Source organism: Nymphalis io, chromosome 4 (assembly GCF_905147045.1).
Source record: "Nymphalis io chromosome 4, ilAglIoxx1.1, whole genome shotgun sequence".
Lineage (NCBI taxonomy): Eukaryota > Metazoa > Arthropoda > Insecta > Lepidoptera > Nymphalidae > Nymphalis > Nymphalis io.
The window spans coordinates 9,206,468-9,232,770 of NC_065891.1; the positions used below are offsets into that span (position 1 = coordinate 9,206,468).

The 26,303-nt window shown below is 31.8% G+C and overlaps 2 protein-coding genes across 5 annotated transcripts; one reads left to right on the plus strand and one right to left on the minus strand.

The window, feature by feature from the left end:
- Window positions 1-1,007: 1,007 nt before the first annotated feature.
- On the plus strand, window positions 1,008-9,184 carry LOC126781778 (spondin-1-like). Of its 2 annotated transcripts, XM_050506805.1 has the most exons (15): window positions 1,008-1,197; window positions 1,401-1,633; window positions 2,011-2,202; window positions 2,283-2,489; window positions 2,567-2,833; window positions 3,168-3,333; window positions 3,484-3,703; window positions 3,928-4,140; window positions 4,268-4,316; window positions 4,645-4,830; window positions 5,134-5,284; window positions 6,940-7,119; window positions 7,198-7,290; window positions 7,914-8,005; window positions 8,693-9,184. In XM_050506805.1, the coding sequence occupies exons 1-15, from the start codon at window positions 1,032-1,034 to the stop codon at window positions 8,831-8,833; spliced, it is 2,556 nt and encodes an 851-aa protein (XP_050362762.1). In that variant the 5' UTR covers window positions 1,008-1,031; the 3' UTR covers window positions 8,834-9,184. The 2 variants fall into 2 exon arrangements, with proteins under 2 accessions (XP_050362762.1, XP_050362763.1); XM_050506806.1 differs by lacking the exons at window positions 7,914-8,005; window positions 8,693-9,184 and having other exon boundaries at window positions 6,940-7,137; window positions 7,219-7,281.
- A 192-nt stretch (window positions 9,185-9,376) lies between these two features.
- On the minus strand, window positions 9,377-23,614 carry LOC126768235 (zinc transporter 1). Of its 3 annotated transcripts, none has more exons than XM_050486207.1 (9): window positions 23,555-23,604; window positions 22,704-23,052; window positions 15,693-15,902; window positions 15,124-15,376; window positions 14,227-14,337; window positions 13,122-13,244; window positions 12,329-12,504; window positions 11,598-11,697; window positions 9,377-11,150 (listed from the first exon to the last, which is right to left on the minus strand). In XM_050486207.1, the coding sequence occupies exons 3-9, from the start codon at window positions 15,879-15,881 to the stop codon at window positions 11,023-11,025; spliced, it is 1,080 nt and encodes a 359-aa protein (XP_050342164.1). In that variant the 5' UTR covers window positions 15,882-15,902; window positions 22,704-23,052; window positions 23,555-23,604; the 3' UTR covers window positions 9,377-11,022. The 3 variants fall into 3 exon arrangements, with proteins under 3 accessions (XP_050342164.1, XP_050342163.1, XP_050342165.1); XM_050486206.1 differs by having other exon boundaries at window positions 22,692-23,052; window positions 23,555-23,603; XM_050486208.1 differs by lacking the exon at window positions 22,704-23,052 and having other exon boundaries at window positions 23,555-23,614.
- Window positions 23,615-26,303: the final 2,689 nt, after the last annotated feature.

Here is a 26,303-nt window from a genome sequence, read left to right on the forward strand (position 1 = left end):
AAATAAATGAAGTATGTTTAGTACAAGTAAAGTAACTAGCCTGTGATCGTCCCACAGTTGGGCTAAAGCGTGTTCTCCTTTTGATTTGAAGGTTTGTAGCTTATTCTTTATTTATTTATTTATCTTTATTTATTTATTAGAAATTATTGGTAAAGTGGTATTTAATCCGTTTTATTAAATATGTAATCTTGAAATATTTATTATGGACCAGCGACCACTCCACGACTCCGTGCGTGTTATAGGTTGTTATAGGGACCTGTGGTCTCTTTGAGATATCCTCTCAATGTCTCTTTCATTTCTATCAGACAGATGAGTTACACAGTTATAATATTTATGTTAGTTTCGTAGTAAGAGATTAGGAAATCGACAATTTAAATTTTTATTATCTACGTTTTTTGTTTATTCGTTTTTACCTTTTATGATGTAACAAATAATAATAAAAAATTTTATTACATTTTCACTAAAAGTAAAGATAGTAACTAAACTCAGATGCCCTAATTTTATTAAACGCGAGAGCTAACTTTTATGAAACAACTATAAATATATTAAAATTTCATTTTTATTTAATTTGATTTTTAAATTAGTAGATTAGATTTAAAGAATTTGTTAGTGAAAATATGACTATTATAATTTGAAACATTTGATATTAATGTTGTAAGGAAATAACTTAAGCTTACAGCAACAAATTACAAACATCATACGAGAATTCATTGTAATAATAATATTGACAAAACAATATATAATAATAAACTACGCAACAATAACTTGTGCTACAAGTTTAGAGAAGTCCACTGAATGCTGTACCATTTTCTTTATATTTGAAGACACAATAGAAACTGCCAAATTTATATATATTTTTTATTTAATAGACTATCGATAGGATTTTATTATCGGGAACATTCAGGAATCATCTGAAACATGGTTAACACCAATTTTTTCAGGTTTCTTCTTTCAAAATAAGCGAACCACCGCACAAACTTTCATTAAGCCGGTTCCGGCTTTCGGCTTTTGACTTGTTCATTAGATTCAAGATGCTTCTGCTATTCGTAATATGTTTGATGAGAGAGACATTTGCTACAAATACTACATTCAAGACGTGCGAACGAGCGCCCCCCCACTCGCAGCCTGCTGATTCACTATACAAGTTAGGCGTTGCTGGCGATCCAGATTTGTTCCTACCAGGAGAACTTTATACAGGTACGATCATAATTGTTCTTATGCAATTTTTAGTAAAGCGAAAAAGTAATTTATAAAATATTATATTTAAAAATTATATTAATTTGTGGTTTGAGAGAAAAGTAAAAATAAATACTGTTCTAACTTGCTGCTAGCTGTAAACAATTATTTAATGTAGTCTTGTATGAATGTACTATATCAATTATTAATATCAATTTATTTAGTGTCCCTACAAGGCGTAGATAGTGGACAAGGCCCAACGCCTTTCGTAGGCTTTATGATATGGGCCGAAGTTGTGGATGATTCGCAAAATGATAGTACAAACGGTACCAACGGTACTAGCGTAAATAGTTTGGCGTTTGGGGCCTTTCAAGCTTTTGACGCGCAGACTAAATCTTTTGAAGAATGTAGCCCAGCGGTTGACAACGCAACGGCACATCCAAAAACCGAAGTTCAAGTAAGCAAAGATAGAAATTTTAGTTTTTCAACAAAGGCAGTTTTGGTATTTAATTTTAGCCGACATGGCCCAGTGGTTAGAACACGCAAACCTTAACCGAAGGTTACTAGTTCAAGCCCAGTCAAGCTGAAAGGCAATAGCGCCTGCGTACTTTTACGTGCCTTTTATGGTGTCATTAGCTAAAAAGAAAATGTTTTTTAAATATTTTCTTATTCTTTTAGATAATTTTAAATCAATTTTAGATATTTTTTATTTAAAAATGAAAGGTTTTACTGGAAAGTGGGCCATTTGACTTATTTATTTTTATCGTGCCTTAAAATTAGTTGGAGTATCTTCGATGTATACGAAAATGAAATTGTTATTTATTTAACGAATAGGTTATATGGAGCGCACCATCTATCGTAGCCGAGTCTTGCGTACGATTGTGTGCTCGTGCTTCTCATGCAGAACGAACGAAGACTTCCATATTAGCACGAAAGATTTGTCCAGCCCCAACTGGATCTGCTAGTCTCGGCCGTCAGCCACCAATCCTTGAGCCTTGTTGTGCGTGTGATGAGGCTAAATATGAAGTAAGTATGACTATTAAAGTTTTTTTACTGTCGCTTTTTATTCAAATGATTGATCATCGACATTTTTATATTGTTTTAAGGTTACGTTTGAAGGTCTCTGGAGTCGTAACACTCATCCACGTGAGTTTCCACCAGAGAGCGCGCGTGCACATTTCGGTGATGTCATTGGTGCATCTCATACGGCACAGTATAGAGTGTGGCAGGAAGGTAGAGTTGCTAGTACTGGTGTGCGACGCTTAGCTGACGATGGTACTACTATCGCACTTGAAAAGGAACTTAAGGCAGAAGTGAGAAATAATTCTTTATTAAGATTTATTAGATTATTGAAGACAATTTGAATATTGACTTTATAACGTTGTTTTAGAGTGATCACATTCGTACGATAATTAAGGCTCGCGGTATTTCATGGCAACAAGTTGCAAGTGGTGGCATTCCTACAACTTTCGCTGTGTTTAGAGTGGACGCTAAGCATCATCTTATATCCTTGGCTGCGAAATTGGCACCGTCTCCTGACTGGATTGTAGGCATTTCTGCATTAGAACTGTGTAATCCTAACTGCACTTGGAGACGATCCGCTACACTACCACTCTACCCATACGACGCTGGAACTGACAATGGAATTAATTACACGGTAATTTCCATTAAATATCTAATCCCGCCACATATTGTAGTCGGTAAAGTTTTAACACCTGCAAGTTTTTTGGTTAAAGACCCTCTAATTTAAAGTGAATGTCCACTGTGGGCGGTGCATGTGTGGTTTATTCTTTTCATAAAATTTGTTATATAAATATGGTCCCGTTCTTTACTTTGTATGTTTTTGTTTCTCTATATGGATAGAAACAATATATGGATGTTGTTTATATATCAACGTCTTTTAACGAAAATCCTTTGCACTGCTGCATGTGTGTTTTTCTTAAGTATCCGTTTTTTTATGAAATAAAATAAGTATTATTATTTATTAATAGTCTCGTCGTAGTCCAACAATCCCACCCACTCCAGTTAGAGCTATTCGACCAGATTGGCCCCGTGACCCACGATCTCCTTTCTTCAGTACTACTGGCGAGATGCGACCATTCGCTCGACTCAGACTGACCAGGTTACGGCTTTACGAAAAAAGCTGTGAAGTTGCAGGTATTTATGCAGTTTATTTTACATATTTATAATATATACGATAAGTATAGCAAAAACAAAAGTTACATCAATGGGCTCTTACCTTTTATGAGTTAATGATTTGTTCGTTCAATGGGTAAAAATATTTAACCTCTGATATGTTTATATTAGAATCCGGTGACTTGCCATCTACCGATGGCGTAGTGAGTGGCCCAGGTGGTTCATGCGCCACTCACTCGTGGGGCATGTGGGGGCCCTGCAGTGTAACTTGTGGGTCAGGACGAGCGGCTCGCCAGCGACACTACATGTATCCTGCGCGTGCCAGGGTTGACGCATGTCGTACTTCCCTCACAGACTATCGCACTTGTCACGGACCGAGGTTGCATTGCAGGTAACATATTTTCTATTAGACACAGAAAATTAATAATCAAGTTTCAGCAAGTTTCTCTTATTGAAAAAAAAAATTCACATAAGATGTCCGTTTCTTAATCTTTGAGACTTAATTGAGTTGAATTTTAGTGAAATTCAAAGTACCTGGTTATGGAATTCAGTATCTACGGTATAACTATTCGTTTCGATCATATAATATATTCAGTTATTATTTGCCACAAACAGAGTCAAGTCAGATTACGAGCCAGAAGCAGCGGAAACGACAGGTCCGTGTGCAATGTCGGCGTGGTCAGAGTGGTCTCCGTGCGTGGGCTGTGGCGTGCGCGCACGTACCAGGCACTACCTGGTACCGCGTGCGCACAAGCACTGCCATGTTGGCTTCCGCGCTCGTGCTGCCATGAGCCAGGCCATGCCGTGCGAGGCTGGACCTTGTTACAAGTTAGTGCATTCATGTTAAGATAAAGCGAATAATTATGTACTAAAAATATTATATTAAAATATCATATTTTTATAACCCGTTCTGCTTTGTATACTTATCAACATGTTTATTTTTTTTTTGTTACAGACCTACTGGAGCTTTAGCTAATGCTACAAACTACGATTGGTTTTTCGTAGTGAGTATTTAAATAGATTGTTTATTAATAATAATAAAAATAAAATAACTACAAACTAAATTAGACTAGAAAAATCTGGCAGACGTCTTAATTGTCATGACGATCGGATGAACTGCTGTTCAGGCCTACATGACCCGCGCTATTTTTGGTACAGATCATCAATCAGTTTTTCGAGAATTTTCGGATACTTCATTAAATATTAATTTATCCTCTATTTAAAAGCACGTTGTCTTTAATTTAGTAACAATAAGATCACAATAAATAGAATTATGATTAGAGCCTTATATGTTTTCAAGAATAAATGGTTTTAAAGCATTTTTATTTTCAGGATAATCCGCGATCTGATTGTCCCATAACGTCATGGGGTGGATGGTCACCGTGTTCGGCGCGTTGCGGGCGCGGACGTAGAATACGCACACGTCTCTATGTATCTCGTGACTCGCGGGTGCAAAAACAGCTAACTAAAAAGCTATTACAAGATTGGAACGTACGATTTGCCGAATTGCAGAGCATTGTAAGAAAGTTTTTTTAATACCAATTAAAAATTATTATTATTATTAGTAAACATATACAAGGCAATTTTTAAATCATAAAACAATATATTTTTTTACGGGTTTTGTCTTAGGAGTTATTAGTTCCGCGCGCGCCTTTTCATCTGCGTTTGTGCCGTTCAGTACCTTATGTCCTTTCCTTTACCCCCTGACAACGTGTATAAAAATTTCATACTGTCAAATAGTTAACGGTGCATTGCCATTTAGAAGTAATTTATATTTCGATATAATACGAATGTTTGATGTTTATTTTTTCATTATAATAGGAGCTCCCGTTTGAGAATATAACAAGTGATGATCCAAAAGTAGAAGCACTAGTGCAGGAACACTTAGATCGCTGCCAGTTCACAATGACACAGCAAGAAGCGCTCTGCGATGGCGACGACACTACCTGCGAGAATGAGACTATCTCAGAAGGTTGTTTTATATCTTTTTTTTAATTTTACAGGAAATAGACTACTAGGAGGTACTCAAGGATAAAAATTATACCGAATATATATTGTACCGAAGCAAAGGAGTTTTTGAAGGTCCGCTGGGAGTATCTGTTTTGACATCTTAGAAGTAAATGAGAACAAATTAAAATTTGAAAATTAGCAATTTAATTTACTTTAATTCATTTGTAATAAAATCAAAAGATAAGAGAGACATTATAATCGTTAGTTATAAATGTGTGGTGTCATTCGTACGTAACCACTAATTGTTAGGGGTCAGGTTAGCTGTTCTTGTCGTATCACATCATTGGCAACGAATCAGAAACCAGCGCAATGACTATGCACGGTGGATGGTCCTTGGAGGTAGTATCTTGGGTACAGACTTATTATAATGCGGTACGTCTATATTTATATCTGCTCGGAAGACAATGCGAGTATAGCTCTAACAGATATACATATAAAATTTGAAGGATGGAAGTACTTACTTTTGACATTCTTGTAACCCAATTTGTGTCGAATTATTCAGCAACTTTCAAGTTTGTACGAGTATCTCTTATAGTTCCGCATAATATGCTATCAAGTAAGTTAGTACATATTAGTGTTTGTTAATATAAATAGGTTCGTAGATAATTAAATGTTTTGTTTATTAGTTCTCACTACATTTTTCTCTTTTTCGTCCTCTTAATAATTTAGTTTTGAGTAATCTACATCTCTACTCCCTTGATGTGTATACTTCGTTGCCATATATTATTACAATAATAAGAAATATATATTTATTTTATTAACGCAATTTTTTTTTTTATAGAATAGGAAGGCGGGCGAGCATATTGGCCACCTGATGGTAAGTGGTCACCAAACGCCCTTAGACATTGGCATTGTAAGAAATGTCAACCATCGCTTACATAGCCAATGCGCCACCAACCTTGGGAACTAAGATTTTATGTCCCTTGTGCCTGTAATTACACTGGCTCGCCCATCCTACAAACCGGAACACAACAATAACAAGTACTGCTGTTTTGCAGTAGAATATCTGATGAGTGGGTGGTACCTACCCAGACGAGCTTGCACAAAGCTCTACCACTAGTTTTTATTAACTTTATTCCATTTTTATTTATTTATTTATTGATTTTCGTTACTTATAAATTATTTCAATAACTATCAATTTAAATATTTTACTTCTGTCGGACGTCCCGTGATGCCGGTTCAATGGGTGCCGGGAGGTCACGGGCAGCCCTTTCAATCTAATCGTAAATCTTTCCGGCAGTCATCGCAACAGTTTTAAATTTTTTATTATTTTGTATGTGCCATGTTTTTATTTTGTTTTGTCGAAGCGGAATGTAACGATGAAATGTTGTAAAAAATATATGGTTTTGCAAGTTGGGTTATAGAGATTTAATTTAAATTATATTTTTTCGATTCAGCTTACTTTAACGTTGCCGAAGAGAAAGTTGCCCATCCTTTTTGGTTAAACGATGGTTTAATGATAGTAGAGTCTTCGTCTTGATGTAGTCTTGACTTTATTGCAAAATTCTTCAATGGAATTTTTTTTCGGTACTTAATAAAAGATATTTCAGTCATAATAGAATTTATAGTCTCAAAATAATATTTAATTAATTATGATTAAAATAAACAAAACTGTAGATTTGTGCAAGTTGCCGGTGTCAGTGGGTCCTTGTCGGGGCTACGAAGAGCGCTGGTTCTATGAAGCATCTCGTGGTGTCTGCGAACCATTTGGTTATACGGGATGTGGAGGAAACGCTAATAATTTTAAAACCAGAGAGAATTGTCAACGGGCTTGTATAAACCAAAACGAAACTACAGGTAATACATTTATTTAAAGTTAGTAAAAGTAGTTTTTTTCAAGTTAAATGAAATAAAGGTAATTTAATTTGATAATAGTAACATCATTACTTTTGGAAGCGATTACGAAGAGAGTGAAAGCTACTCCGTCAACTGAAGACAATGAAGTGATGCAGAATGATTCTCCCGCTGGTGAGCTTCATTTTAATAAAATTTAAATTATTAATTATATTATTCGCAAGTACATAATAATATTAAAAATAAAGACCTTTTTTGATTACAAAAATGTTATGATTATTATATAACTTGTAAAATATTTAAGTAGTTGTTTGTTATTGAAGTAGCCAGTATATCTACAATATTTTGTAAGAAAAAGTCAACACAGAACTTGTAGACGAACATTGTCATGTTAATGGTAATAATGTTCATGAAACCGACGGAGTTCAAAAAAGTGTGACTCAACTACATTAGCGAATAGAAATCAAAACAACCGTCAAAAGGTAGTTCTCATGACTGCATTTCATATAATCTATTATTTACATGATTTGTTGATTTGATTTGATTTTATATTATAGCTTATGTAATAAATAATATGATAATATTATAACATAATACGCCGACCTTTTCGATTGTAACCTAAGCACACAATGCACACAATAACGACATTTGCATATCGAAATTCGAATTTTATTATTACAAAGAACAAAGCATAAACAAAACGGATAACAAAAAACAAAAACTCTGTTTTTTGAAGTATTTAATACTAATACAATAGTCAATGTAAACGAATCTTAATATTGTGGGTGACGTGTAAGACGTCAGCTGCGAGATGGGTCCATGGCTCGGTTGGAGCGAGTGTTTTGGCGATTGCGAGTTCTCCGTCAAATTGAACTACCGTCACATTCTGGTGAGACAATCAATATTATTATATATGTTTTTCTGCCTCGTTGGTCTAGTGGCTTGATATAAGGCCGCAGACCCGGGCTCCTGCGTACAATTACCAGATCGGGCCAATAAAAAGTTATTGGGTTTTTCTGTCAGAAAATTCTCAGTAGCAGCCCGGAGTCTGGAAGTTTGGAGTAGTCTGTACACTCCCGTGCCGCGAAAAGCACGTAAAGCCGTTGGTCCTGCGCCTGAACTCTTTCCGATCTTGTCGGATTGACGTCCCATCGGATTATGAGAGTTAGGGAATAGAGAGTGCACCTGTGTTTGCGCACACACTTGTGCACTATAATATCTCTTACGTAGTTGGCTAATCTCTCTTGAGATTGGCCGTCGTGGCCAAAATCGGTCTGGAGGACATTATATGTTTTTAAATTAATCGTTTTAAATGTAACGAAAGTAAAATATCCCTATCAACATTCCAGTCCAAAGATAAGTGAAGAAAAGAAAAAAAGGCGGTTGAACATAATAAAATAGTTAAATACAAATAAATTAATTAGAGAATATAAAGGCGACCTTATTGTTTTAAGCAATCTCTTAATTTATTAATTAGTTGTAATTTAAATGCAGGTTAAAAAGTTTCTTTCAATTTAATCAGGTGCATTAAAAATAATAATGAGCGCAATTAATAATGATTTGACTTTTCTTTCAGCGACCCGCTTCCGGATCAGGTAAGTCTTGTCATAAATTGGTGAAAAGTCGCGTTTGTAAACCCTTGCACTGCAAAAGACTTGTCCTAGTGTATACTAACTCTTCCGACATTTTCCACGTTGATGAGCATGACGATAAATAGTTCATTTCTACTCAGAAATATGTATGTCGGTCTGGCGGACTTTTAGAAATATGTAATATTGATATAATATGTGATAATTAATGGTACACTAGATATTTTACTGCAAAATAGCAGTACCTAGTAGTGTTGTGCTCCGGTTTGAAGGGTGAGTGAGCCATTGTAACTACAAGCACGAGACATCTTAGTTCCCAAGCTTGGTGGCGTATTGGCGATGTAATGGGTGGACGGTTAATATTTCTTACAATGCCAATGTCTAAGGGCGGTGGTAACCACTTACCATCAGGTGGCCATTTTGTCCGTCAGTCTACCTATTCAATAATAAAAATTAATAGTAATGTATAATATTTAATGATTAGCGGTAAAAGGCATTGTAAAAATAGAGTTGTGTGATTTAACGAAATTAAAAGAAGTATTATTATTGTTCTTTTTAAATTTAAACTATTTTAAATTGTTAATTTATTGACTTAGGTACTAGGATTTAAATCCTAATGTTTTTCGTAAATAAAATTTAATATTAAGATGTAAGTATAAGAGGCTCATGCTGTATTGTTGATATAAATTTATATTTCATTAAAAAAATCTCGAATATATTTGAGTATTAACTTATTAATATTAAGGCGTAACATAGAACTAGTTAAATCAAAAAACACACTTTATTGTTCGAATATAATATTCATTTTACAATCAATAGTCAACAAAACTTTGTATACAACTTATCTTAATTATTGTCAGTACGAGTAATGCGTTTATTAACTAAATAACATTATCAACGTGCTATCCATCATCATAATATAATACTGTCTAGGAACATCACAATTATTTAAATCGATTACCTAGTATTCGGATAAATTAAAAAAAAATCGATATTAGAAAACGAAGTTTTCACACTAATTTTATCATATAAATAGATATAGTCAAAATGTTTGTATGAATTGAAATCTTAGGTAGACACTAAGGCTTCACCTATAATTGTTGTTTAGGGGTGACTAGTTAAACAATTCTGTGTCTTCTTCGTTCGAATATCAAATGAATGATGAGAGAAAGAGAGAAATCATGTTTATTTAAGCACTGGATAAACAATCTTTATTAGTAAGGCCATAACTATTTATTGTTGTTTTCTCTTATATGGATATTTCATAAGTAATTAGTGAAATACATAAATTAAGAATAGGGCACTGTTTGTTTGATTGTATCGTTAATATATCGTGAAATGATGTTTCTTTGTTTTATTAAAGTACCTCTTTTAGTTGTCAATTGACGTATAAATAGCTTATTATTTGTATGCAGAAAAAGAAATTGATTTATTGATTACATAATACTACTACATTTAGTAAGGCAGTTAAAATCACTTTTAATAATAATTTTGTAAGATTTCTTAGAAACTAATTTATAGTATATCTTTTTACAAACACTAATCCTTAACTAATAAATAATTAATTAAATTGGCAAGTTGTCTATGAGGTTTTAATTACTGGTGGGAATAATGTAACAAGCTCAACGTAATATAAATCCACAAAATAACTATTATTGAATATATTTCTTTCTAAAAATATTTTATTAATAGACTATAATCTCAATCACAACAATGACATTTTGTTTCGTACAAAAATAGTAAAAATATACGTACAATACCAGACCTTCTATCACGTCTTGCCGACTTTCACTTCGATATAATTAAATGAATAACTGCTACGTATATATAAAAAAACATTTGTTATGATTTCCGAACGTTCTTTGGTTGTACTAGTTTCTGTATTTGTGGTATATCTTATCAACTATTTTATATCATATTTACAAATAACTCATTACGCGTATGAATTAGCAAAATTAAGCGATTATCAATGTCCAATTCATGTACATCAGTTAACAGTTTTTAATTTTATATCTAAAAGCCTCATATTCAATACTACAATTTTTTTAAATATGAGCACAAACTTTACCCTGTTACCATTATGTAATGATATGTCTAAATAATAATTTGCATTTGGTTGATTATCAAACAAATACACGATTGCTATCGTTTTCAAAATGTTTTGATTCCGATGCTAGGAATATTATTAATTTATCGAATTATGTATGATTTGTGTAACTTGCAACGGACATTCAGACTCGGGCTTCAATTTTTATGAAGAGTATTGTTATTGTAAATGAGTTCGATAATACATCTGCCGATTTCATAAAAGTGATATTCAAATACGAGTTATGGAGGGTATCTGAGCAGCTTGGCAACATCGAGGTGCAGTGCACTCTTTAGCGCAGGGGCAGGAACAAGCCACATTCGCAAAATCTATTAACATCTTCTTTTCTTCGTCTGTACCTGTTATGGATTCAAGTTTAGTAATGGAATTCGTTCTAGTTTTAAAATGGAATTAAATTGAATTTTTTTTTTTCGTTCTAGTTTTAAATTGAAATTTTGTAAAATTTAAAATAAGAACGAATTTGTAGCAGATTACTACGTTTAGACATTGACAAACATCTATTAGAATTATCTTTCGATATATTTCAATCTCGATTTAGAGATTTGAAATAAAATAGACAATTTCTTGTTCCTTAGTCTCCATGATTTTGATTTTTATTCAAAATATGTCAATTTATCTGATCTTTTAATCATTAAGCAAGCATTAAATGAGGTACAAGTGTGTTTTATATATAAAAAAATAAATTAGATTATTTATTAAATTAATAAGTAATATGAAAATTTCGAAATCCAAGATACCATTGTAGCTGCGAAATTGTTGTTTACAACAATAAAAAAATAGCTTACCAGAGATAGATGAAAGAGTAAATTCTGGTTGAAGAGTAACTAGACCAATTCCATGTCGCTTGAAGATATCGCACACGACACTCGAACTGCGGAAATATGCCTAGAAATGTTAAATTTAAACATTATTTATTTATAACATAATATAGATTTTTATTACCAACAGTACTAAGTAAAGTAGGTAATAAATACTACTATTACGAGGGATTTAAAAAGAATACATTAATTTATTAGTATATTGGAAAATTGCTTTTGCTTTAACCTTAACTTTAGATACGGTAATGTAAGTATAAATTAAGGCAACTACAAATACAATATGTGGATCTAAGTGAAAGTCGTGGGTTGAAATCCGGATTATGATTTACAAATGAGTTTTTTAAATAGAATCGCTATTCGATTTCATGTATGGCGATGTATAATATTTACTATATTATGTGGAAACTGGCAGTGGAATAGTATGATTAAGTTCTGCCTATCTTACATCTAAATAGACGATACAGCTTTTGCTTAAATTCTAGATTTATATACAATTAAACTACTAACTTTGAAAATCTATAAATATTTATAACTTATAGGATTTAAGTCATATGATATAAAATGATCATACATCCTCCCAATATCACCTTGTCCAATGGTATACACGATATTCTCAAGCGACGTTTAAATTCAACGATATTAAAAAGTATGTTAATATACAAAAATATATACAAATATATAAACAATAGTAGCGTTACCTCTTGTGAATCATACGATATGTGTGCTGTAGCGACCAGTCGGTCTCTGTGCAGTTGCCACACGTGCAGCTCGTGTATGGCGAGCACTCCGGGGACGCGCAATGCGGCTGCGCGCAGCTCACACGCGCCTAGACCTTCGGGCACCGTTTGTAACAACACAAGTCCCGCAGCTCGCACTATTGAACAATATTTACAATGTAAACTCTATATCATAAGTAAATAAAATATATCATAAAATACAAATATTAAAATATAATTAAACAATGATAACTTTACCATTAAGCTATATTTTATAACATTGAACTTCAAAAGGTCATTGTTGTTATTAATAAAATGAAGTACATAATAAAATATACCGTTGACTTAAAATATACCTTGCTCACTTCATTTTCGAATTAAATGTATGCGATGAAATAATATCACACAAAAAGTTTTTACACACAAATGAATGTATATATAATTATGTATTATAAAATTTAATAAAGATATAATTTGCTTCCACAAATACTTGTACCCATGTCATTGACCTATCCTCGTAATACGAACTACCATAACGGCCAGACATGTTAAGGTATGCATAAATTTAATCAGATGATGAGTCTTCTTGACAGCATTCATGAGGTGAACAATGAATATATAATGAGTTAAGGTTGCATGAGTTAATTATAATATATTGACACTACACTATATATTATAGTGCATAACAAAAATATATATAAAAAATAAAAAGAATAATCAATTACAAAATATTTTATTCCAAATTTGAAAATTAGAATTTTTAGAGATAACTTACTGAAGGGATAGTTGAATATTACAAGAATGATGGCGGCGCTGGCAGAGAGAGCGGGGTCGGCTAGCTTAGCTGCAATGGGTTCCCACTCCAGAGTCAAGCCAGCTCCCATCACAAACAGGCTACCTGCGTGTCGAAAGAGAAATCAGAATTCCATGGACCCTATATGTTCTTGCGAGTTATTTAGTTAAAGCCGTATTTCAATTTTGTATTGATCACACTTTTATGTATTTTAGTGATTATGTATGTATATTATTTATGATTATGTATGCATGTATATACATTTGTGCTTTGATTCTGACCCACAAACCATATCAATAAAACTAGTAGGTAAAGAAAAATGTTCGTTACTGCGTTTAAGTTTTCGCCTTTTTGCTTACTTTAAACTGTAGCAGGGCATATCGTAATTAGCTCCCACGATAATACGATATTAATGAATGAAAAGTTTACATGAGTACGCGGTCGTACTTGTGCTCTATATATATATATAAATATCTCTAGATTAGTTGGCCAGGCCATAGGATAGATAGATTTGTCCCTGGCGGCCTTAGTCGGTGAAGACCTCTCGCTGCCGAGTGTGATAAACGCCATGCTTAGTAGCGAGAGGTGCTGGTTGGAGACTGTCTCCTTCTGCGAAAATGTCATGTCGCAGAAGGAGGCAGCGGAGCGGGAGCGTGAGGAGAGGGCCTCCGCTGACTCGCTTCGCCGAATAAGACCGAGGAGAAGGCGTCGGCGCTATGCGCATCTTCTCCTCCCGCCGTAAGTGTTGCTGGGGTTAGGGGGTCTATGTACCCTGAGAACCCCCTAGGATTTGGGGGCCTGCAGAGGTGGGCCAACTGTCGGGGCGTCACGGTAGTATGCGCAAGCGATCCCGTGACGCCCCTCGAAAAGGCGGTGTAGGTACCGCTGGTTTTTTAGTGGGTATTCCGGCGCATGCTAGGCGCCGGCGAGTCCCACATACCACCCCACTTCAAGTGGGGGAAACACGTAAACGCGTTTTTCCAGCGAAACAAAAAAAGCCCATAGGATAGATTGACCAATTTGAACATTATTAATATTATTACTACCATGGCTATTATTATTACATTGATAATATATATAAACTTACTAGCTATATCAGTTGGCGCATGTGCGAGCACAGGCTCTGCAGATCCAGTCTTTAATATAACTTCGCCGCCCTCTGTCATACTTAACCGTCGACTGTAGCTTAGTTCTCGACCTGAGATTTCCAAATACAATAACGTTTTTGCAAAAAAACATAAAATAACTATACTGAGAACTAAATTGCGCTTTGTTACTACAATAATATTTTTACAGTGTGGTTGAAACGATCGTGGTTTCGTGGTTGTTGTTATAACAGTGGTTACGATAGTGTTGTAAGAATAATCAAAACGAAATAAGTAAAACATTTGATAATGATATAAACACAATAATTAAAATATTGATTGTTATTTACATTTTATGAAAATAATTTTGTTATGTGATATAAATGAAATATTATTATCATATACTTATAATATTAATTAGCTTCTAAGTTGCAGTATATTTTTTATTAAGAAAGTGTAATATTCATAAAAAATAAAAGCATTTATTTACCTGTTTATTATTTATTATTATTTTCTATTTATAATTATTATCTAACATTTATTTCCTGTAGGATACGTCAGTACTAAGTACTCTCAAATTATGATAAGAATGCGTTTATTTATTGATAATTAAATATAAACGTCGCCACTGATTTTCCACGGAATACATATTTGTATGGGCTGTTGCTATACTTGTCTTGCTATGTACATTTTGGAGATAACTAATTTTATATAATATAATTAAGCTACAAATCCACATCTACACATTCGCTCTCATTACGTTTGTGTGCTTGCTTTGTATTACACAGCCTAGTTTAGGAATGCCCAATGTTATTCTTGCTTATCGGCATGCGTGTGAACCTAATATGTGTCAAACATTTGAATTTGTTACTTTTATGTGGGTGTAAATATGTGCTTACCAGCGAGTAGCATATAGTTGATGGCATTAAACAGAAGACCAATGACAGCACTGCTGACTATCACTCTCGGGTAGCGAGGCGGTTGCACGTGAGAGGAGTGCACGCCGAGCTGCAGTGCATTTACAACGAGTGCTAGTGCAAACGATGCGAATAATACGTGTACGGATAAACGGCCCACTACTTCAATACGGGCCCATCCAAACGTGTTCCGTAGTCGACCCTCGCGTCCAGTGCCTTCATCTGCACGTTCGTACTGGACACAAAAATATACTATATATTGAAAAATATAATTTACATAATTATTTACATTTTTTAGGTAATTATATCAAGTTTATTTACTAATTTTTAAATTCCATAATTAGTCGAAGTCACGGATTTTAATATATAATTTATAATGAGCAGTAATTACTACATACTAATCGATTTCATGCGATTAGTACCTACTCCTAAAAATGGGCGGCTCCTGTAAAACCTACTTTGATGTAAGCTTTAAGAGTTTCACTAAATATTTCAATCAATTTAATGTTGAAACAGTTTGTAACCTGTTGTTATAAGATAATTTAAAATACCTTGTAGGCTAGTAAGGTAGTGATAAGACCGACAAGTCGGCATAATGAGTGGCAAGTATCGACGAGCAGTGTTGGTGAATGTGTGACGTGAGCAGCGAAGAGCCGGCCGCTGAAGCCAGCCACAGCTATCAGCAAGGCAAGTAGCGACCGCGGTGGCGGTAACCATTGCAGCCATTCTTTCATTGCCATGGCTGCTCAAACGTAGAATTTCTGATAAAAGTAGAAACAATGTGGTAGTAAATTTTGTGTATGAAATTTTTAATTCGTCGAGTATTTTCTTATAAATTTCTACAATATGTGCAGGAAACAGTAAAACACTTTCCTGAATATATTGTAGAAATTTAAATACATGTTTATTAAGTCTAGCCATTTCAAATACGAAATAGTCACAAATTCAGCATTTCAAGTCAATAATACTTAATATAAAAGAAATCCTGAAATTTCGCCTGTGAAAAAAAACATGCAGGCAGTGCAAAGAATGATACATCATAGGCACGGCAACGTCTCTGTCAAGGCTTAAAAGTTTCAATAAAAAATAAATAGTCAGTTGACGAATTTGCACAACAATATTTTTAAATTAGATGTCTTTGATTTTCGGTTTGTTTTTGATTGTAAACTTGAATTAATGCGTGTCAATCTATTTCGATTTTGATAATTAAAGTAAACTATTTTGTGCATATTTTTTATTGTTATTAATTATCGTTGTAATTAATTATTTTAGAACATTTGTTTTAGAATAGTTAAATTAGTACTATTTCAATAAAAATAATAAAGAAATATTTTTATTGTTACTTTTATGTAACATAATACAAAAAACATCAAAAGAATAAATTTTGTTGTTGTCAAGTTGATTGAAGATCGATCTATCGACTGCTATTATCCAATGAAACAGCGTGGTGGAATTAGTTCCAAGCCCTTTCCTCAAGGAGATAGGAGGCTTTCCCCAGAAATAGGAAATTTACTAGTGCTTACATTGGTTTACTTTTACTTTATTTTAAATAAGACAAAAATAAGAAAGCTATAAATTTTACGTAAGTAAAAAGTTTTCAAATAAGCTATATCCTAAAAAAATAACAAAATATACACATACTATATACTATATGGTCTACGCCGCCTTAAAATATAAAATACCAGTATCAAACTGTGAAAGTCCCATATCAATCGGATTAGTGGCCCATCTACCTTGATGTTTTATAATAAAAAAAAGTAATATATACAGAATTTCTTTTATTTGTTAAATTATTGTCTATTAGGGAAACCTAGTTACAGACTAAGCTAAACTTAGATACTTCCATACCTTCTATTTATCAGAATAAAATAAATTAATGTATATTTATTCAAAAACGCATGCAAAAATTAAGTCATACTTCATATACATAACATAAATGAATTAAATAGCCTTTTATGCCCATGGCGTACATATATATACATCACACCGTATTGGAGTAGCGTGGTGGCGTAGGTAATTTGTATGTAGGTATAAAATATAGTTAGGGTTAACGTGTTAGTGTCTGTTCAATTACTGCATGTTAAGCGGGAAGTGTGTGGGGAGCATTTATGAAATAATGAATGAATGATAGCTATTTTATAAACGAATTATCACATGAATTCGCTGTGAACATTTGCAAAAAAACACTGATTCTTAAGGCAAAGTACAAACAAGCTAATTACAGACAAGCCTTTTGTTATATAGCCCGAGCCTATGCTGGTTTATTTTGATATTCTTTAAACTCTTTGTTTTAGTATTTTTTAGGGTTTTGTATATCGAATGAAAAACGGAATTCTTATCCGAGTAGTAATTCGGAACGGAGTCTCGGTTCAGCCTCCGTCCGTCACAACATACTTTTTACACTGTCACATATATTTTTAAACTTCCACTTATGTAAAATTTAAATTAACAAACAATTTGTTTGCTAATCGGTAATCTGTTCAACGAGCGATAATATCGAACGTTATATTTCAACATTTTTTGTTCCGATTGTTGTGTTGTAATTATTGTTGTGTAATAATGTTATCAACTTATATGTCTATTAAAAAGAACAACAATTTTAGCGACAATATAAATATTGACCAAATTTAGCGCTTATTAGGCATCTTTGTTCTAGTTTCGTCATATAATTTCCTATAGAGGATGGATTTAGTTCAAGCGGCAAACGAAAGTTGTTATCGTGTAACGGTCATGGTACAAAAAAGCTATACTTGTGTGTGTAGGTGACAAGATTATGATGAAGAAAAAAAATCAATCCGGATTGAACTTTAATTTTTAAATTTAAGCTAAAAATATAAATAAAAAATAATAGGTGGGAATATATATATATACCTTTTTTTAATGCTTTTAATTGTCTTATAATATATCTAAAACAGGTCTAAATTTCTAAATGTATTTGCAGCAGTTTTTGTTAAGAGACACTAAAAATTAATATGGTGTTTATTTTGATAAGGATTAATACTGAGTGTCAAATAAATCGACCTAAGGTTATCTTAAATATTTTTAAACATTAAAACGGCAACGGTAAAACGGTGTCGCTTATATGTATAGAGTACAATTAGTTTTTGTGCTTATACAAGTCGGTAGGAATCTTAGAGGTCTACAAACTTTGTGAACAAAGTTTTCGTTACATCTCTTATTCTTGTCAAATCGTTTCCTTGTAAAGCTGACCGATTATAATTATTTCTGGGACCACGTCGGCAAAATAGGCTTTAGCTCCAAAAATATGAAATATTTAAATACAATGTATAGCTTATGTCCTTCCTGAAACTATAAATTATTATTATAATATTATAAATCTGAAAGAATTCCTTTCCTTCTTTATAATGTTCGCTACTTTTATGTATTGTAAACTTTAAATTAACTTATTTGTAAAATTAATTTAAATTATTGAACTTTAAGCTTATCGATCGTAAAAATATCGCAATAAATAACTAGTACTATTTCTAAAGCATAATAGGTATTTTTTGACTTTCCATTAACCTTCTGTTATTCTCAAATTAAGTATTCATATGCCAATACATCTCGTACAAGTAATCTTGAGCGAAGTACGAGGAAGTAAGCGTTCAGACAATATCCGGCGAGTCGACCAGTACTTATGGTTTATAGGTGAGTACCACTTATTGCAATTCAATGGGTTCATTCATGTCAATAAATGTTTGTCTAAAGATAACAGTTATTTTAGATAACCAATGATCAATATGTCATGTGTATAACCGTTATGGTTAGCGACTTGTCTTATTTAGTAACGTTTCATTGTCATCAAATTTCGCACTTGACAAGATAAAACGGTACATTTATCTTTATAGGTGATTTGTCAATATTAATTATTTACAAATTTTACGACTTTACATACAAATAAACGTATTCAAGATTTTGACTGCTTTTTTTTTTTAAATTCTGAACACAAATCTTAAAACGAGCAATAAAGATTGTAAAACTATTTTACACGATTCGAAAGAAAACTTTTCTCTACTAACCTATTTCTTAGATAGTTTTAACTCGCAAAAACAAATTCGCACAAGTAGGTTATTACATCGATATAAAAATGTTGGAAAAAAATATCTATAATAGTCGTAGTATTTAAATTTAAAAATCGAACACACAGTGCTTACACACACACAACACACTTCAGTTTAAATCATAGTTTAGTTGTTTTTGTTAACTCTAATATTCGTCATAAACAGTAGCCTAATTAACCTTCCCAAAAATCATAGTTAAAATAAAATGAGGAAGCTTTATTAACATCGGTATAATATGTGATACACTATTCAATTAAAAATATATAGAATATTTTTATTTACAAAATTAACATTTCGAAAGTCTCGTCAATCTTAATTTTATTTAAGTTATAAAGAACGAAACTGTTACAATTTCGGATACTTTTTGTTTGATGATTGTGAAAAGTGTACAAGAAATATTTAAAAAACGCTTTGCTTTTTTGTATCTTTATATTATTGCGATGTTAAGTATTTAATTTCATACATAGATAATAAAAGTTAATATTGAACGTGTGTAGGTAGCAGATAGAGTTTATTGCGAGCGTTGTCCGTGTATTCTTATCTATAGACTGCCAAAATGTACTAACAAAGTACGTAGGTTTTCGACCACGTTCTTGGCTGACTTCTTTATATTTATTTTAAGATATAATTATATATTTATCTTACAATTACATCCAGCGTACAATTTAATGTGCTAGCTTTTTCTTTATCGCATATAAATAAAATAATAAGTGTAATTTTGATAATTATTTTTTTTTTAAATTTCAGTAGCATTTTCCTAAAAGTGTAGATGGCGATTGCATATGCATGATGGCGATATGTCTTGTGTTTTTTTTAAATATTGCAAAGATGTGGCGGTGGTGTTTACGGTTTTTTTTTATAAATACAAATAGAAAATATACTACAATTTGTAAAAATTAAATAAATATGAATAGTCCAAAAATAGTTATGGTTAGAAATTCGAAATTACTACAATATTAAAAAAAAACATTAACATTATATTTTCAAATTATATTTAATATAACTTCTTTTTATAGTGACATATATGCATTTTAAATAGAATTCATAAATTTCAATAATAATTCCTTAATAAAATATATAGAAATTTTATTAGAATAAATATATACATTCTTAAATGTTAACTTTAATTTTAAGTTACCGAAATAATTTATAATAATATTAAATAAATACAACATGTCTATTAAATATTTGACTATTAAGCAGTGTGTTTAAGTTATTCTGTCTGATTGTTTATACTATAGTATATTTGTTGGGTGTTTCTGAAGTATTAATCTTATGGTAAATTATATCACCACTAAAAATATACTAAATTCTCTATTATATTATTACTAAATTAAAACATATGTCTTTCAAATATTTTTTTTTATAGAATAGGAAGGCGGACGAGCATATGGGCCACCTGATGGTAAGTGGTCACCAACGCTCTTAGACATTGGCATTGTAAGAAATGTTAACCATCGCTTACATATCCAATGCGCCACCAACCTTGGGAACTAAGATTTTATGTCCCTTGTGCCTGTAATTACACTGGCTCACTCACCCTTCAAACCGGAACACAACAATATCAAGTATTGCTGTTTTGCGGTAGAATATCTGATGAGTGGGTGGTACCTACCCAGACGAGCTTGCACAAAGCCCTACCACCAGTAAATTATAGATAATATAATTTTCTACATAATACGTTATTATAATCATTTTTGTATGACACTACTTTTTAAAACGCCGATATCCTTATGAATAACAGATTTTCTTCTTTTAAATAAGCAATATTTTCTTGGTCTAATAAATACTACTTAACATTGAATTTTCACGTAAGTCTGATTCTATGCTTTTATCCAAATATAATCGAATAACTTGTAACAGAGTTTTTTCGATAGAAATGCTTTTGTTGAATAGAATGGATACATTAATACGAGTATGAATTTATTATAAGTGACATCATAAATTCAAGCAAGTACTCGGTAGATCATACAAATAATAGGGTTTCGTATTTAATCTACGAATGTGTTGTAAGTCGTGTGTTGTGCTTGACTATATATAAATGCATAATAGCTGCGAGCGCTATTCATAGGAAACTAAAAATAATTATAATTGAATATCTCTATAAAGCATTGTGGAGCAATGTTAACAATACTTTTTAATAATTAATATACTTTTAATAAAGTTTGAGCACAGCCTATTCCACACATGCGCGTTTTGTATTTTAACCGTGTGATAAATTATCATGAAGAATAAGAAAATCCATTCTTAGAAGACCAGATTCCAGATACTTTGGTATAAATTTTAATTTGAAGTAACTTACATACTCTATCAATAAAATCTGTATGTTATTATATTCGCAGAACATATTACAATGGTATATTATATATATTTTTAAGTAAATTCCTAATCATGAATTGAAAACTTTTATGTGTTTATTATATATGTTGTTTTTGTTAAAAGTTATTGTGTAATATTGTAAATTACCAAGACTTCTTTAGCGGCAGCCTCAAGCGGTAAATAAATTTAAGTCTCGAGTTACAAATGGAAGTTGAATTTTTTTTACACTTTTACAAACATTTCCGTATTCCTTTATTCTAAAAAGAGACTCCAATATAAATAGGAGGTTAGATATAGGTTTGGCGCGTATGTTCGGTTTTTAGTTAATAGTGTTAAACTTGCTAGTGCGATAAGGCCTTAGTTATTCGAAATACTATTTCCGAAAAATTATCATAAAATATAAATAAGAATGTATACATTTACAGTTTATTTAATGTCAAATCAAACAGATGTTTCTTAACGAATTCTCAAGGTAATAGCCGTAACTAAAATTGACATTGTATTATTTCACAAATAAATAAAAAAATATGAATATCTATTTCTTTGTTATCGCTATTTGCCTAACTACTATTGAAATAAAAGAGGAAAACATTTTTTTTTTACTTTAAAAGTGTAGTTAAGATAAGTTTTGCTTAAAGTTTTATAATATAAGCACAATAGATATTCTTGAATCGGGAAGTGAAACAAATTTAGTTTAAATAATATTTTAAACTTTAAACTCTAAGTTATCAAAACTAATTATTATGCCTTGCATACTTATATTTATCCAATCAATTTACAAGTTACTAATGTACCTATTTCATCGAGAAACTTGTCTCTACTTTATGTAGCGACAGCTGAAACGTGAGATAGAAATTATTTATTTATATTAAAATAACTTAAGAAAGTTTAAACATGAGAAGTATCTATAGTAAGTGAAAATAGATCCAAGTTGCCGGTTACGGTTGGTTGCGCTGTCGCACAACACTCTCGGTGCTAGGCTAGTTGTTGTCAATTACAGGCAGTTAGCAGTTACTTTCCGCATCGCCATAACGAATAAACATCATAGTCAGCGCGTGATATCAGCGACTTTTTATTTTCACTATCGATGAGATTTGTTCTAATCTGCTTGTTTAACTTAAAGTAACACTTTCACACGAGATTAGAACTAGTAGATAATATTTGACTTACCAGTCAACTTACAGAGTTTTACTTAAACCAAACTGCACAAATTAAAGTTAATGCGGTGTTCGTCACAACATAAAAGTTTACTAAACACGGACCGGCAGTCGAGTAATATTGTTTATATTTGCAAACGTATCGCGGACATATCGTGTCAGTGGACTGTGGAGCCGTGATCACCGTGAGCTAGTGCGCCGGCGTCTATTACGGCACTGACGAGTGACGACTGCGTGCGCGCAGACCGCCTTATCGTCAAACCTTGTGTACCCGATAAGCGAACTGTCGAACTGTTAAGTACCGAGGCATATTGCTCCGGCGTGAATGTGCAAACAGTAGCAATTGTATAGGTTCAAGCCCATTCTTGATAAAGCTACGGAATAAAATATATAAAAATACTTTCAAATTATTCGAAATATTAAAAATCAATGTATCAATGTATCAAACATATTTTTTAATTCTCATGATATAAATAGAGTTATTGACATAATATAGCAGAGTGAGTAATAGGCAAATTTCAATGAACTTAACGTATGTAAAAAAAAAAACAAATAAATTTCGTTAAAGCACAAGAATACCGGGAAAATGCTTCGTAGATTTTAAAATCAAAACTTATACTAGATAAAACTAGTGGTAGTGGGTGCTTTATTCAGCCCGGGTGATCCAGATATAAAAAAAAAACGTAAACATGTTCCGTTTCACGAGACGAGTTCGTTAGAAAATGTATGAAATGCTTTCGGGTCACGGCCGTGCGTCGTTATTTCCGCAGCGGCGCAAGCTCAAAATATCTTCTCTACAATTTTTCGATGTGAAAAATATTTCGTTAAACAATTGTGTTATCTTGTAAAATTAAACGCCATTTAGTTTCGAAATACCTTGAAGCGACTGTTTTAACCTCGTATAATAGGTATCTTAGTGGGATTACTTTAATGTACGCCATACAATAAGAGACTGGGATAGAACTTTCTTATGTCCTTTCTCGTTATTTCATTATAATACGGTTAGTACACGGAAAGTCTTAATTTGTTACGGATATTTAGTAATTAGTAATGGGTTTAATCATAAAGGAATACGTTTTCCTTTATTTTTTTAAAGTACCATTTCGAGTGAAGTGCAAATATATTTAAAAAAAAATTATAACTTTATACATTATAATTAATTAACTATTTTTTATATTTATACTTACAATGGTTATTAACATTTATTTGGTTTTTTGAATTGAATGCGATTGTTTGTATATAAATGTTTATGTAATAAATATATATATAGAGTAATGGCTTTAGGACATAGCTATAATTAGTTCGTGTAGCATTGTATATTTATTAAAATATGAAAATGGCTATCATATGACTTAATACCCTAAAATCAGCTTACAAAAGATAATTGTGCAAATATTTAATATAATACGAACACATGTATTATATAATATTTGTGATAAAGCAACATCTGCTTGGAGATTTATTTTGAAATTTAAGTTACTAAGATAAATGAATAATAAATATATATTATGAATAAATAACTTTTTGCTGTTAATTTTGTTAAAATAATATTGTGTTTTAACCATGTAACGATATTTTTTGTTAAAACATTATTGTATAAGATTTTAGATTACAAAAAAGATATGAATACCGCATATTTAAATGTGGCGAGTCGGTTTCAATTAAACGAATAGAATTTGGTGATTACTTTCATCAAGGGTACTACTGTTTACGCATAGTGATAGCAATCTTATCAGAAAACATTTTGTAAGCAAACCAGTTACACAAATTCATCAAGAAGATAACAACAACTGACGATGTTCAGCAAATACTTAAATAACCACAACAAAAAAATATGTATAATAATATTTATCCGAACTAGAATTAGGTAAAACTTCGCTGCAACTGTGAGCATTTATAAGGGATAAATGTTGTTCAAATATTTACTTCGAGCAATTCAAATTTAGGCCAAAGATAAGATACGATATTGTAATCGTAATCAAATTGTTTTAATGCAATTATTGCCTATCGTTTGCTTAAGATAAATAATATGCCTACTTGTTTAGTAACACGTTCCTTATTCACGAGATAACAACGAAGGTGCAATAAAACTTGTAATTAAAAATAATTGTTACTTATTTGTAAAATATAAATATCTAATAAATATAAGACAGTTTATTATTTTTTATTAATCCTTTTGTCAAATGATTTTTTTATATGTTAGCTATAGTAGATAGGTTATCGATAAAAATAAATTAAAAATAAGAGTAGAGATTATCAAAAAACGAGTGTGGGCGATTAGAAAAGGGTAACAGAACACGAAAATAAATATACTTTTACGCGGACGAAGTCGCGCGTATTCTAATAGCTATATTCTTATAGCTAGTCTAAGTACAAAACTTGAACCAAATCGATAAAGCCCTTTCTGAGATATACAATATATATATACAAGAATTGCTTTATTAATAAGATAACATTATCTGTACCTTATTTATAAAATATGAAAAACTAATGATGCTCCATTAAAAAGTTATTTAATTTATTTATTAAGCTTAGTAGAGTAGAGTTGTTTTAAATATTCAGTAAATCAAGTTATTTTTTGTAAATTTAGTACATGATAATTGGATAAAATGGTTTAGTGGAAAGATGGGTCCTTTCGTGCCACTGACTTTCCCTTCAACGCCCTTAGAGACAATCAGTTTTTACGATAAAAACTGGTGCTGTTGCGAATCGAATGAAATCAACACTTAATCAGGTAATTATTACGCGTCACGCATTATTATGTATGTTCGTGATTTATATTATTATTAGATGTATTGACCCTCAAGTAATGTTCAATAGAATTAAAGCTGGCATTTCCTTTGTCCGCGAATGCCAGGGCTCTTTATAAACTTGTAAGACTGGGCTTGAGAGTAAGGTGATCCAAATCATCATGTCTCAAACCCAGATTTTCTTGTTAAGGAAGACGTATAGAGCGTCATAGTCATTTGTGTGACCAAGCTCTTTAAATAAAGAAAGAAAAAAACGTTTACAAATGTAAAATCTAAAATGTCGGTCTCGTATATTATTTTGTTATGCGCAATTAAATATGAGTTAAATGTTCGTTATATTGTGTATAAAAACTATTTACATGAAATGGTTTTTATACAAATTGGTCGCTTCAAATTAAATACTTTGTAGTTATCACCACGTTCTTGACCAACCTAAAAATAAAACATTAAGTAAATAATGATAACGCTGATATTGCGATTTTGTTGATTTTCTTTTGCAAATTATACAGTTTGGTATATTTTTCTTATTTATATTATGTATATAAAATACATAAATGTTTTTTTGATATTGATAAAGATTTTTTGTGCACAATTTGGTATCGATACACAAATAATATATGGTTAAATATATGTTTAATATTTAGATGAGGTAATTACGTACGTAAGACTGGACATATGTGATATATGCATACTTATTCATGTTACACAGTTTTGAGCTTAATTGAGAGTACGCTTTAATGAACATATTTTGTTTTGTTTTTAATAAAAACATTTAGTAAGTTCTTACGATTTTAATGAATAAATTAAACCAATATATAAACTTTTTATTAATAAATATTTTTATATAAGAAAAGATAATCTGTCAAAATTATTAA